This window comes from Phascolarctos cinereus, unplaced genomic scaffold (genome assembly GCF_003287225.1).
Source record: "Phascolarctos cinereus isolate Bilbo 61053 unplaced genomic scaffold, phaCin_HiC Scaffold_4;HRSCAF=312, whole genome shotgun sequence".
Classification (NCBI taxonomy): Eukaryota; Metazoa; Chordata; class Mammalia; order Diprotodontia; family Phascolarctidae; genus Phascolarctos; species Phascolarctos cinereus.
In genome coordinates, this window is record NW_027555847.1 from 209654300 (window position 1) to 209669137 (window position 14838).

General features: G+C 39.6%; 3 protein-coding genes across 5 annotated transcripts in view; 2 read left to right on the forward strand and 1 right to left on the reverse strand.

Annotated features, from left to right (window-relative positions):
- LOC110193529 (acyl-coenzyme A synthetase ACSM4, mitochondrial-like) overlaps positions 1 to 4755 on the forward strand; it is a 31251-nt gene extending 26496 nt beyond the window's left edge. Inside the window, 3 exon segments of the mRNA XM_020965399.2 lie at positions 2127 to 2163; positions 2166 to 2245; positions 4669 to 4755. Of these exon segments, the coding sequence (XP_020821058.1) occupies positions 2127 to 2163; positions 2166 to 2245; positions 4669 to 4755 (204 nt within the window).
- A 1547-nt stretch (positions 4756 to 6302) lies between these two features.
- THUMPD1 (THUMP domain 1 NAT10 acetyltransferase adaptor) lies at positions 6303 to 13292 on the reverse strand. Its single transcript, XM_020965334.2, is given in 5 exon segments — positions 6303 to 7925; positions 8785 to 9033; positions 9557 to 9734; positions 12914 to 13054; positions 13056 to 13292. Coding segments are annotated over 5 exon segments (1104 nt in total). The 5' UTR covers positions 13149 to 13292; the 3' UTR covers positions 6303 to 7482.
- Positions 13293 to 13391: 99 nt separating this feature from the next.
- The window catches only part of LOC110193481 (acyl-CoA synthetase medium chain family member 3), a 38687-nt gene continuing 37240 nt past the window's right edge, over positions 13392 to 14838 (forward strand). Inside the window, exon 1 of one of the 3 annotated variants that reach the window (XM_020965332.2) lies at positions 13392 to 13478. The gene's annotated coding sequence lies outside the window, so the exon portion shown is untranslated. Of the gene's footprint in view, positions 13479 to 13544; positions 13907 to 14838 lie in introns of those variants that run through there. The other 2 variants (XM_020965331.2, XM_020965333.2) reach the window with 2 other exon arrangements.

The window sequence follows — 14838 nt, forward strand, 5'->3', positions numbered from 1 at the left end:
CTAAATTTATGCGTCGCGTGTTTCTTTTGAGCCATCTTAATGCTGCTTTGCTCATAGAGCACAGCACCTTCTGTGACGTGGGCAAGCCATACTGAGTGGTCCTGTGCCAGTGACTCCCATATCACACAATCAGTTCCAAAGTTCTTAAAAGAGACCTTGAGGTAGCAGCTAGGTGGGGCATGCATTTGAGTGCCAGGCCTGGAGTCTGGAAGACTCATCTTCCTGAGTTCAAATCCTGCCTCAGACACTTACTAGTTGTGTGACCCTGGGCAAGTCACTTCACCCTGTTTGCCTTAGTTTCTTCACCTGTAAAATGAACTGGAGAAGGAAATGGCAAACTACTTCAGTATCTTTGCCAAGAAAACCTCAAATATGGGCACAAGGTCAGACACGATTGAAAATGACTGCACAAATGTATACATATATGATATGTATAATATTAATCATATTACATTATATATGACATTAACAATTCATGTCAACAAGAATGGAACAGAATCTAATACAGTATAGAGTTTAATGGTTACTAAGAATTATTTTTATTTTGCACATTTGCTGTTTATTATTTGATCTATTATGTACATTTATGTTTATTCCCAAGTGTATTGTTGTATTTCACGTGTTTATTACATGAATGTACACGTTCCATATGTACACATACATATAAACACATATATGATAAAAGGTGGTGAGGTCCCCAAGCAATCCCACAAAAGCCTATCTAATCCATAATGTAACTAAACTACTGTAACATTCCTAGCCTTCATGCTTTGAACTGGGAGTCAGTTCATGCAGTACAGAAAGAGGGAAGATAACAATAATTTCTCCTCGCTTGGTGCATAGCCAACCATGGAAGTAGAAACACAGGTAAAATTGTCTTTGCCAAATCTCCTAGTGCTCTCCTTTAGCTTCCAAGGACCCACATGCGGACCTGAGTTCCCCTATCACTACAAGCTTACTTTGGGGTTTGCAACCCTCCCCCAATTACCTGCTCCCTAGACTCAATTGAAATTTCTATATAGTTTGCTTAATGTGAACTGCTAGAAAACAGCTGATGAACTAATTTAGATTTTCCCTCTTCTGTCCTGGGCCCCCCACTTCCCTCTACGCCAAGGGTTCTTAGCGTAGGGTCTGTGAACTTAAAATTTATGAAAAAATGAGTCTTTAACCTTCCCATAAGGGAAGTACTTTTTTTTTAAAGAATGATTGTTGACTCAAATCAATTTCTAATTGGTGGGTGTTGGAGCAGATAGAATAGTGAGTGGCCTTGGAGTCAGGAGACCTTGGTCTGAATCCTAGATCAATATTAGTTGTGCGTGACTTTGAACAGGTAACTTTAGTTTTCGTAGTTCTTATCTATTTTGTTGTTTTTGTTTCAGTTGTGCCCAACTCTGACCCCATGTGAGGTTTTCTTGGCAAAGATACTAGGGTGGTTTGTCATTTTTTTCTTCAGCTCACTTTACAGATGAGGAAACAGGCAGATAGAGTTAAGTGATTTGCCCAGGGTCACACAGCTAGGAAGTATCTGAGGCCACATTTGAACTCAGGTCTTCCTGACTCCAGGCCTAGCCACCTAGCTGCCTCAACTACAGAATGAAGAGAATACATTCAAAGTAGTTAAGTTCAAGGTAGTTTGGAAGGGAAGGCAATAGCAGTTGGAGGTAGGGGGTGCTCTGGAAAGACTTCATGCTCAAACTCCTTCTTGAAGGCAGAGATGAATCCTGGAGACAAAGGTGAGGCAGGAGTGTTACCTACCCCACCTACCTCCACAAGGCTGTTTGTTAAAGAACTGCTTAATAAAGCTTAAAGTACAATACAAACGGTGACTTACTACCGGGGACAGGAATCCAGTGCATACAGAGGTCAAGGGTGCTTAAGAACCTAGCCCTGGGGTTTGCTTCCCTGATGCTCCAGGGTCTGACTTCAGAAACCAGGTTCTCTCAAAATTTCTATCACAAAGTTTCTCGCGGCAGTAGCTGAAGAAGTCAAGGATGGTTGGCTGGGCCTCTACCTTAACTATAGTTTCAAAATTTAAAAAAAAAAAGTCCTTTTTCCAGAATGGGGCTATCCTTTGATGTAGTTTGAAAACCACTGTAACAGACAAATTCGGATTTTTCTTCCTCCAGGTGGTGAAAGCTTTTGTTGTTCTATCTGCACCCTTTAAATCTGCAATACAGAGACACTGGCTCTTGAGCTTCAGAATCATGTGAAAAAATTAACTGCACCCTACAAATATCCCAGGAAGGCAAGTACTTAAAAATAAAAGGAGTACTGTGTTTAACATGCGTATTTACTTGGAGGAAAAAAAGAGTATGTAACAGAGATTCACAGTTCTTTGTAAATGTAAAGTTAATGTTGGTTGATGTTTGTCATTTTCTTAATTTTTCTTTAAAAGGAGAATTTGAAGGAAAAGTGCACCTTCATCTCATTAGATGCTGCTCCAGCTGTCCCATCTTATTGATCTTTTTAAAAAATTTATTTCTAAATGTATCCCTCCTAATCCTCCTCTATTTAAAAGAAGCAGATAGGTGGTAACGTTGGATAGAGTACAGGTCTGGAAGACCTGAGTTCAAATCCAGCCTGATATTTACTATGTGATCCTGGTTCTGGGCTTGACCTGTTCTCCCAACTGTAAAATAGGGATAATAACAAAGCCTATCTCCCAGGGTTTGTTGTGAAGATCAAATTAGATAATATTTATAGAGCATCTGACCTATAGTAGGCACTATATAAATGCTTCTTCCCCTTCTCCTACAAAAAAAAAGAGAGAGGGAATGAAAGAAGACAAGAAGTAATTCAGCAAAATTGACAGACATCTACCAAATCTGACAGCATATTCTACATTCATAATCCCCCACTTCTGCAAAGAAGGGAGCAAGGTGTATTTTCTTAGCTCTTCTCTAGAGCCAAGATAGATCATTAAAACTGAATAGCACTCAGGTTCTATTCTTGTTCATTTACATTGTTGTCATACATTTAATAAGGTGATGCCTTAGACTAATAAAATCATAGCAGACTGACTGATACTCTTTAAAAAAGTCCAATGACAATGAGACTCTGAAAAGGTCTTAGTTGACAAGGTCCCTAGCTCACAAGTCCTATCTTTACTTATGTTATTAGGACAGACACCTCTGAAGAAATACATCTGAAGAGGCAGCTAGGTGGTACAGTGGCTAGAGTAATGAACCTGTAGCACAGATGATCCAAGTTCAAATCCAGCCTCAGATGCTCACTAGCTGTGTGATCCTCAACAAGTCACTTAATTATTTGCCTCAGTTTCCCTATTTGTAAAACATAATATACAATAGCAATTACTCAGGGTAGTTGTGAGTATAAAATGAGATTTTTGCAAATAGCATTTAAAGTGCTATGTAAATGCTAGCTATTCTTATTATTGCTAGTTATCCTGCTTATCATGCCCCTCACATAGTAGAAAACTTTCTAATAATAAGAAAGAATACATGATTGTTTCATTTGTGCAGTACCATAACTAGAAGTTTCTTTTGAAAACCGTCTTGCAGAAATTACTTTCACTATAAGTCTTTATTTGTTGACTAGTAAACTATAAGTTTGGTAAATATATAGTAGTAACTCATTTTATAATGACAATTTTTTCATTAGAGACTCTTCCATTTTCACAAAAGACAAAACTGTAACACAGAAAACACATGTGATTTGCTTGAAGACATATTGGCAAAGAACCTCTAATTTCGTTCCTAAACTCTAACTGTAACAAATATGTCAAAGAAATTTCCCAGACTTTAAGGGTTACAAGCAATAATGCTGTATTACAAAACAAAGACTGGAATCTTTTGTGGAGGATCTTATGAAATAGAAAGTTACTTTTTAAAAATGATTTAGGAAATGTAGTTCTACCTAGAAACAGAGATTAAATCACTCCATGGCCCCTTGAGGGTTCCAATATTCTATGATTAATATTCACTGACTCTCTCTCCCAGGACATAAGACCTTGGCTGAATAGACTGATATATGGAAACAATTAGTCAATTCAATTCATCCACCAGTTTGGCTTTTTTCCCCCCAACTACAACTCACCAATGAATCACTATTCTGGTGTCACAGAGATACTGCTTATAAAGATAACTCTTTGTGCCTAGGAAAAAGCAATACTCAATTCATTAGCACAACAGAGCTCCTAGTCTCCAGGAAGTATAGGGGAGCTTAACCGTGTCTTCTCTCTGCATGGCTCCCCCATCCCACCACCCACCTACACTTAATTTATCCTACTGCCCACTAATTTTGCTTCATACTACCAGGCACCTGTGTGAACTAAGAAGTCACTTCCCCTCTCTTGGACTATTTCAGCTGTATCGGAGGGGGCTGGACTGGATCAAAGTTTCTTCACCTTTTCTGTATCTTGGAACCCTGAGGATGTCTGCCAAAGCCTACTATGGGCCTCTTCTCAAGATAATATTTTTAAATGCATAAAATATACTGGAATACAACAGAAACTTATTATACTTAAAGTTTTCAACACATAAAGTTTATAGACCCATGGTTAAGAACACCTAATGTTGATGGTCTTTCAAGTCTTAAAGCCTATGAATCGGAGAAACTGGTGTATTTTGGAGTAATAGATATTACAAATCAAGCAGGGTCATGGAAAAAATACTATTAATGGTTCTGTGGTATGCTTCTCTCTACTAGGTGGAATTTGTTCAAGAACTCCCAAAGACCATCACTGGGAAAATAAAGCGAAATGTGCTAAGGGACCAAGAGTGGGGACGGGCTTAGCCTGATCAGAACACCAAGACACTACTTAAGAACTCACATGGAGTTCTTCCGTCTGCTTTTACCTTTGCTTCCTTTAATCTTAATCATATTCTAGTGACTGGTTACTATCAAATCACAGTACTGTACAATGTTATTGGGGGATTTTTCCAGTTGAAAAACTAAAATGTTAAATCCTTGCTTTCCTTATCTTTTTTTTTTAAGCTCTAAGACAGTCCAAAAATATTTTGGAATATTTCAGTCTGTACACCCAAAAATTGAAACTGTACTTCAACTGTCTTGTGTCTTATTGGCTAAAAATAAAACCGCTAAGAACTTCAGAAGTTAATGTTTCACAGAGAAGAACTCTGTCCTTCCATTCTTTATATATTATATTTGGTTAGGTTTATTTTTTTAAATTGGCAAAGTATCTAATCCAAGTTTTAGAAGCTTATTAGTTCCAAAGAATGGATTTAGCAAGCTTTAAAAAATATAACTTCCTGATGCCTTTTATATTTACACCAAATAATCAAAACCAACAGACATAGGAACTGTATGACCATAGTCCTCCTAACCCTATACTCCTCAGGAAAGGGACCACCTGTTCTCCATAACCAATACTGGTTATTCTACCTAATCTGAATTCAGTTACCTTTTAAGTATTGTTTTCATCAAAATTATCATAGTTATTGGCTACATTTTTCTCCTAGTTTCACTTTTATAGCTTGTAATGGAACTTCAAGAACATTTTGATTTAAAGAAAATCAACTAAAATATCCCTATTTACAAAACAGGCTAGGGGTGATTAACTTTGTTTTTTAAATAATCTTGGCTTTATAAAAGGAGCTCTTCACTTAATCCTTTTTATGTAGTGATTAACTTTCCACACAATTTCATATCTATTTCAAGAATTTGAAATTTCCTTGAGGGGGAGGGGGGGAAATATTCCCATCACCTGACACAGATCACTAACTTTTCTATGATTTACTAGATCATCCTTGGAGGTTGCTACAGCTGAAAAAATGAATTACCCTTACAGCCACATTTTCACACTTCAGTAGGCTGGTCTACAGACCCTGGGCCACTGCTGGGTCCATACTCAAAACCCTGTGCAGCTTTAAGACCTACCCTCGCTTATACTCTGTGAGTACAGCCTTTAAGAACCAAAGATCACTGTCACATGAAAATGAGGAAGGCCCCAGTTTTGTATATATTTATATTTATTCTAAGAGCCCATGCTCTTTGTTGTTGTTGAGTCGTTCAGTCGTGACTGATTCTTTGTGACCCCATGGGGTTTTCTTGGCAAAGATATGAAGTGGTTTGCCATTTCCTTCTCCAGTGTGTCCCCATTTTACAGATGAGGAACTGAGGCAAATAGGGGTTAAGTGACTTGCCCAAAATCACAGAATTAGTAAGTGTCTGAGGCTGGATTTGAACTCAGATCTTCCTGACTCCAGGCCCAATGCTCTATTGTCCTACACCACCTAGGTACCCCCTAGCCCATGCTATACCCCCTTCCCATATGCCGCACTCCCATCTCCTCAAAAACAAACAAAAAATCAGATTAAACGTTGGCTTCTGTAAGAGAAATTTACTTTTTTGCATTTCTGAAAAAGTATCAATGAAAAACAAAATATCTTGCTATGGGTTACAGTCAAGTATTTAACCAAAACAATAAGGAAAAGAACTGTGCCTTGAGGACATTTAAAATTATAGTTACATTAGTATTAATGAAACATTACCTGAAGACACAGAGTTTACCCTCTTCTCTACATGGTAAGATAATCTGAGCTTATCAATTTTACACCATGGAATTTTGACATTTAAAAGTGAAACATCATTGTGAGAAAACAGTTTATAAAACTGAAAACAAACCTTTAAATGAACTAATTCAGTTTATCACAAGCTTGATGCAGTACCAATGACTAACTTGGGGAAGAGTTGCTTATGAAAAATGTCACATTCAGATAGTACCAAAACCACAGAAATAAATATAAAAGATCTAAGACTCTTGAAAATGAAAAAAAAAATTATCTTTCTACAGGAGCTCTCAAAATTAAAATGTAAAGGGGACTCAACTTTGTGGCAACATATAATAGTCAAAGTACATTCTAGATGGACGTGGCTATCTTTATATGCTCAGATATCTTTAAGTTCCAAGGGATCCTGAGTCTGATGCTTCTACACCATTAAAGTACCTTCTTCCTTGAAGCTGGGCATCAGCTGGAACTTTATATAAAAAGCATTTTCCCTCTATTTCCCTAAGTGATACTGTTAATAATGTGCATAAATTTTTCCTTCAGGTTATTCCACACAAATCCAGAAAAAGCGGATGGTCTAAGAATCTAACAACTTCTAAGTTAAACCTTGCTCATATGTGAAAAGTTCTAACACATTTAACCCTCCTGTCTTTAAACAGTGGTCCAAAAACTAAAATCCTATTCTCTTGTAGGAATTTTAGGATGTTGCCCCCAAGCTATTTCCAGACTAGATGATGAAAAAATGCTTTTGGGAGTAAATAAGAAATTTAACCAATTAATCACTCCCTGTGAGGGGGAAGACCACACTATTCTGTTCACTAGTGAAATATGGTATTGTATTTCTAATACTTCCACAACTTCGAAAAACTTTTGATTAAACTCACCTCCAGGGCAAGTTTCATTATGTAATAACATTCTCAACTTGGATAGCTTAATTTTGTGCCCATCTTTGGAATATGCCTCTTCTCTTACTACTTCTGGCCTCAACTGATTAATTTTTCTCTGAGACTAGGTTGCTTTCATTTGATTTAGAACCTTCCATAACTTGGCTTCCATTTTCAAATTTGTCTCCTTTTTCACTTTCCACCTGGGTCTCAGAAAGCGGCCCCTCCTCTTTACTACCCTCTACTATCACTAAGGGATTATTTTTTTCTTCTGCAGAGTCACTTTCTTTTGACTTGAGATTCTCCTTGTCTGTGTTTCCAAACGCCAGTTGTGCCTTGTTTCCATTTCTTACTTGTGCATTCTGGCCAGGGTTTGGTTGAGAGCCCTCTTTGTTACTCTTGACCACTTCCTGAAGGTTGTATTTTCTGAACAACATGTAATCTTTGACAACACTCAGGCAACAGACAGCCTTAATGATTTCTACTACGATGGTATACTGGGGATTACTGAGATCAACCTTATTTTCAGGATTGAGGCAGCCCACTATGCCTGCAAGAGAAAGAGATGAACAAACTACTTAGGCTGAAAAGGACCATCATTAGCTCTGTGAACATGACAGGCTTAATCATGCACCCACCCCCTTCCTTTTGTATTTCTAGTTTGTTGGAATAACAAATTCAAATAAAACTTAAAAATCATTGAGGATCTGCAAAGTAATGAGGATGAGGTGATAATGCTACCTGTTGATGTAACTCAACTTTGAAAAAGTTCACCTCAGTAACCCAGAAAAAGCACACCTGCTATAGTGAACACAACTTCTTTAAAACCAGAAATGTGAGGATTATTACAATGTATTTTAAAAACATCTTAATAGATTTATTAGCGAATCAGTCTGATATAGTGGACACAAGCACTGGACTTGCAATCAGAATACCTGGTTTGAATCCCACCTTGGAAATGACTGCCAGCTATGTGACAGACCCTGTACAAGTCACTGAGCCTCAAGTTCCTGAGTTTGGGTTTTCTTTCCCAAAACTATCTCTAAAATAAGGGAGCTGGTCTCCATGAACTCTAAGGTCCCCTCCAGCTCTAAATCTATGATCCAATGAGCACCTAATTCAATATGCAAAAGCTTTAATTCTAAGGGGGAAAATACCTCAGATCTTGAGAATAATGTGACCAATTATCATAGATTCTTACAGCAGAATTGTAGATTTATAAGAGACCATATAAGACATCTAGTCCATCTTATCCAGATGAGGAAACAGACCCAAAGAGGCTAAACATCTTGCCCATGGTTAAAAAGAACCGGCAGAACTGACTGAAACCCAGCTCAACTCCAGACCTCTTTCCAAAGCACCTTAATACTCCACACCTGTATCACGCCTCAGTGTTACCTGAAACATACCTGCTAGTTCTTTAATAACTTCTTCTCTGCTCATGTGACTATTATTTCGTGCTTTGTAAATAATTTGGAATGTCCCTTTATTTGGTGCTTTAAACCAAGGTTCCAAGAAGGTTTCAGCATATTTTTTCATATCTTCTAAGAAAGCTTTGCATGTGCCAGATATGGGCAACATGCGCAGAATAACCCGTGTTTTCTTCTTCTTGGTTGTATACATATCCTTTAGGATATGATGTACAAGTTTCTCAGGTTCTTCATAGAGAAAAGAAAAAAAATTATTACAGAAAAAAGTGAATTTTTATGTATTTTAGAAATTTTCTCTAAAACATCTTAATTTTTCCTTTTTTAATTCAACCAGGTAATTTAGCAGAGCCCTCACAATTTAAGAGGATTTTAGACACAATACTAAGAAATATGTTACTTCTCCAGATCACTATTGTCAACTATTTTGGTGAAAACATGGACTAACAGGAAAGCCACCAAAAATTTTATACGCTGGTAAACATTTCTATGTTTATGGAGATCTGTATCATCCACCAATATTATCACATTATTCCACTGCCATAGTACCATCTGGTAAAATATTAGCCATTTGTAATACAAACTTTTCTTCAGAAAAATAAAAATCTAGAAAGATGAAATGTTCACATCATTAGCCAAGTCATCATATTCAAGTTATGGAGCCATTCATGTTGAGGCAGGGATATTCCCTATGCAGGCCAATATCGTGAACTAATGTAAATTTGTTATATTAGGAAGTCTAAGACTCACATACCTATGCCAAGTGTTCTGATGAAGACCACATTATTTGCTCCACTTTCCAATGACTGGAATCGTCTTAATCTCAATTCCGTAGAGGCCTGAATCTCACTGACTTCTTTCTTCAAGGCGGCTTCTGCATCATCTTCCTCTTCCTCCTCACTTCCAGATGGTTGCTTATCTTTGTCTACAAACTGTTTGCATTAAGTTCAGAAGCTTAAATAAAGGTACTAGCCCAGATTTAAAAGCAGTAATTAAACAAGCACAGAAAACCCTGGGTAGCATACAGTAAACAGCCCGCAACAAAATTTTTATTGCTGGTGTGAGGAGCTCTACTTTTGGGAAGCAGAGACTTAACACATTGTCTGCCCCACCCCCTGAACTTCAGAATACATCCCTACTTCCCCCCAACCATTGTCATATGTGATACTTTTCCCTGAAAATTTCAAATATCTTACATTCACTGAATTTTATTTTACCAGGACATGTGTGCTCCCTTTCACAAAATAAATATACCATTTCAGGGCCCTGTTTTCTTTTTTAAAAAGTAGATGTTCTAGGGCTTTTGCAGTTAATTTAACCTGTTAAAAAGAAAGTTAGAACAACTATTTATAGCATTCACTAATGGCAAAACTGCAAACAGGGTATGGGTACCTACTGGGGATCCCAAGCTAGGTGAGGCCATGCCTAGCTCTCAGTTAAGTTAATTATTCCATGAGTGATGTTGGTCAAGTCACTTTCCCATCTGGGTGGTCTTCAGATTCAACTGTAAAAGGAGTCTAACCTCTAAAGTCTCGCCCAACTTTAGATTCAATGATCTTCTGCTATGTTACAAGTACACAGAATCCCCTTCAGTAAGGGTTTGACTTTTTTTTGTGTCATAGACCTCTCTGGCCTTCTGATGAAGTATATGGACCCCTTCTCAGAATAATGGTTTTGTTGCCTACATTCATAATCTAAGGAAATGCCAAATTTTAATTTGAGGTTAGTGAAAAATAAAGATGCAGATTTTTTAAAAATTCAAGTTCACAGGATCCCTGAAATCCATCCAGGGACACCAGGTTATAGACACCCCAACTCCCCCCCAGTCACCTGGAACTTCCCAAATCTGGGTCTGTTATTACCAGCCCAAATGGAAGCCAAAACTTCACACACATTTATGCAGCATGAAAAACACTACCTGGGTTTAGGGACCATCTTTATACAGTCCTTGGACAAGTCACTACCTTTCTCTGGACCTTAGTTTCTTCATCTTTAAAATTCATGAGTTAGGCCTAAACGATCCCTAAGGTCCTGTGAAGCTCTTAATAGTGAGATCCTGGCATTGTCTTTCAAGGGATGGGGCTGGTCAGGAAGGTTCAAGGCCCATCCTGAGTAGAACAGAAGGGGAAGTCAAAAGGTCTTGGGATAAAGAAGCTACCTGCTCCTCAACAATGGAACATTTACTTGCTCTAGGGCATATATGCATGTATGGATATATATGTATACACATATGTACACACACATACGAAAACAGAGAAAAGAGGAACTTGAAATACATGTGTATACAATATTATTTTATGTGTATATACATATACATATACATACATACATACATATACATACACACACACACACACACACCCCTTATTACAGAGTCCTCTTTTCCTTCACACACAATGTCACAACAGTCACCATAGCTTAAAGCATTAGTAGCTGGGCAGCTAGGTGGCACAGTAGATAGAGAACAGGCCTGTATTGAGAAGACATGAGTTTAAATCCAGCCTGAGACACTAGCTATGTGACCTTGGATGAATCATTTCACCCTCTTTGCCTCAGTTTCCTCATCTGTAAAATGAGCTGAAAAAGAAAATGGCAAACCACTCCAGTTTCTTTACCAAGGAAACCTCCAACAGGGTCACGAAGAGTCGGACATAACTGAAATGAATGAACAGCCAGGCACTGTACTAAGCACTTTTTATAAGTATTATCTCATTTAATCCTCACAACAACTCTGAGAGGTAGATTCTAATACTATCCCATTATACAGTTGAGAAAACTGAGGAAAACATAAGCTAAATGACTTAGTGTCACAGGTAGTTAAGTGTCTGAGGCCGTATTTGAACTCAGATCTTCCCAACTCCAGGCCCAGTGCTCCATCCGCTGTACCACTTAGCCGCCCCACAACACAACAACAATACACACACTAAGACTTTTGGAACACCCTCTACATGTGCATGTATAGCATGTACATGTGTGCACATACATACATGTATCACACAGCTTTGGAACATTGCACACATATATAGACATGTATGTACACCAAGACTCTTTGAACACCCTGTATGTGTATGTACTTACATGTATGTATATATGCATATACATACAAATACACACAAACCCGCATATAAATATGCTAAGACTTCTAGAACACCATGTATATATGTACATATACACTAAGACTTTGGAACATCTCATATATGTGGACATAGAAATATACTCACATACTAGTATATTAAGACTTTTGGAACACTGTACATCATGTACATGTACACTAATACTTTAACACTATAGATATACGTATGCTCACATAAGTACATGCATAAACATATAAGTAAACTTTTGGCATATCCTGTATATGTGTGTCTATGTATATATACATACATACATTCAAGTACATTAAGACTTTTGGAACACCCTGTGTACTGTATTTGTGTACATATGCACATACACATATACATACAAGTGCACTAAGATTTTTTTAATACCCCATATATATGTATACATATACACTAGGGTCACCCCTTACATATGTGTGAACATACGCACGCACTAAGACTTTAAAATACCCCGTACATATGCGTGTATATATATTCTAAGATTTTTAAAAAACGCTTACATATGTACATGTACACATGCAAATACACTAAAATTTCTGGAATGTCTGTACATATATATCTACATATGCACCTATACAAATAAACGAATTCTTTCAGAACACCCGTACGTGTACACACACACACACACACACAGAGCATACATACCAGTAAACTAAAACTTTTGGAACGCTTGTACATATGTGTAATATATACATAAACACAAATATACTGAAACTTTTGAACACCCCACATGTGTATATATGTACGTGGAGCATTGCAAACTTTAAACACCACATATGCTAGCAACTTCTGTTGCTTTAAAAACATATTTCAAGTACCACCACAGGTGCCTGCGCCGAGGGCAAAGAAAGGCCGGGCGAGCCAGGTGGCAGCCACGCCCCATCTCCAGCTCGGGCTGCCCCCGGTGGAGGCGGGGCAGAGCCCTGGCCTCAGGGAGGCCGAGCTCAGACACGTCTGAACTCGCAGCAATGGGTCTCCGCTGCCCTCCCTCTTACCTTCTCAGGCCCGTACAGGTCGTCCCCGTACTCGCTGAGGAGGCTGTAGGCCTCCTCCACGCACTTGCGCTCATTCATGTTGCATGTAATGAGGATGCCCTGAAGACCGGGTTCGAGCTGCCTCGGGCCGCCGCCGCCACCCCCCGCGCCGGGCCCTCTTGGCCTGCACGTACTGGGCCTTTCCTCGTCGTTTCACCCCGCCGGCCTGTGGGGGCTGCTCCCCGGCTGCGGCCATCGTGAAGAAAGGGGAAGCGTTGGCCAGGGGGGCTCTTCGGGGCAGGAAAAGAGGAAAGCACGCGGCAACAGTTCCAAACCACGTGCTTCCTCCGTGGGGCGGGGGGCGCGGGATTATGACGCCAGTTTGCGCTAATGCTTCTTTCCACTTCCCGTCCCCCTCCCCCAACGTGGAGTGCGGGCGAAAGAACCCAGCCTGGTTGGCCAAGGAAGAATTTGGGGGCGGGGCTAGTGGTTCGCGACAGGCAGGGTTCGGCTGCTTGATTGGATAGTGAGGTTCCTTAAACTCCTCCGTGCCCTTGGGATTTGCTGTTTGTCCTACTCTTTCCAGGTGTGACGGGGGCGGGGGGTGGAAGGGGGAGAGTGAGAGGGTAGGGGATGACTAATGCTAGTGAAGATGGACTTAGTGAACATTCGCTTACCAGGAAGAAGGGGGCTCACTGCTGGTGGTTAAACCTGTCCACTTCCTTCTCACCTCACGGAAATGAGCACAAGCCATCCCACTTCCCATTCCTTGCAGCTCCAGGGGGGAGAAACAAAAGCCTTGGATTCCACCACTGGCTCTGCCACGTGACTGGTTTTGTAACCTTGATAGCTCTGGAGCTGGAAGGGCTCTCAGAGGCCCTTTGGTCCAACCCCCGCTCATTTTGCTGGACCAGTGGCAGTTGGAAATGAACAGCGCCTTCCTACAGAGGTTATCGGGTCCAGTGGCCCCAAATTGTGGAGCTGGGGTATGGAGAGAAAACTTCTAGATAATATGTATGTAAATGTAATGGCGAGACTCTCACTACTGTTTATGCATGAAAAATGTATGTTGATATGAAGAATCAGGTAGAGGAGTCATGGTATATAGAATAGACTGACAGCTCCAGGGGTGGGGACCCTGCATCCTGGAGGCCACAAGCCTGGAAGCTGTAGGTTCCCCATCCCTGGCTCATAGCCAGTGTGGTTTCAGAAAGGGCTGAGGAACCCTAGATACGGTGTTTGCTGTGTAACAAATACAAGAGAAATGCCAGGAGCAAAACAGAGGTGTATACACAATATTCTTCTCCATCTGGCGAAGGTCTTTGACACTATCAGATGTGAAGACATATGAAAGATCATGGCAAAATTGAGTTGTCTAGAAAAGTTCAGTATTGTAGTCAGTTTCATAATGGCATGCTTCCATGGTTTTTGGATAATGGACGGTGCTCTCATACTTTATGGGTCACCAGTGAAGTGAAGCAGGGCTGTATGTTTGCTTCCATGCTTTTTAGCATGATGTTTTCAGTGATGTTGTCAGACACCTTCAACAAGAATGAAAATGGCATCAAGGTCAGCTGCCTGCACAGACTGTAAATTATTTAACTTCAAAAGATTACAAGCCAACACTGAAGTGTTGGTGCGTGATTTTTTTGTTTGCAGTTCATCATGCAGTTAATGCAACCTCTGAGGCTGAGATGCAACGAAACATGGGTTGATTCTCTGCCGCTTGTGCTAATTTTGGCCTAACAATTAACACCAAGAAAGTAGTTCTGTATTAGCCAGCAACACGTCATCCATATGTGGAACTATCCCATAGCAAATGGAGAAATTTTAAGTACTATGGATAAGTTCACTTCCCTTGGCAGTATACTTTCCAGGTATGTACACATAGATGATGAGGTTGACACACGACTTTTCAGAGCTATCTCAATGTTTGGGTGGCTCCA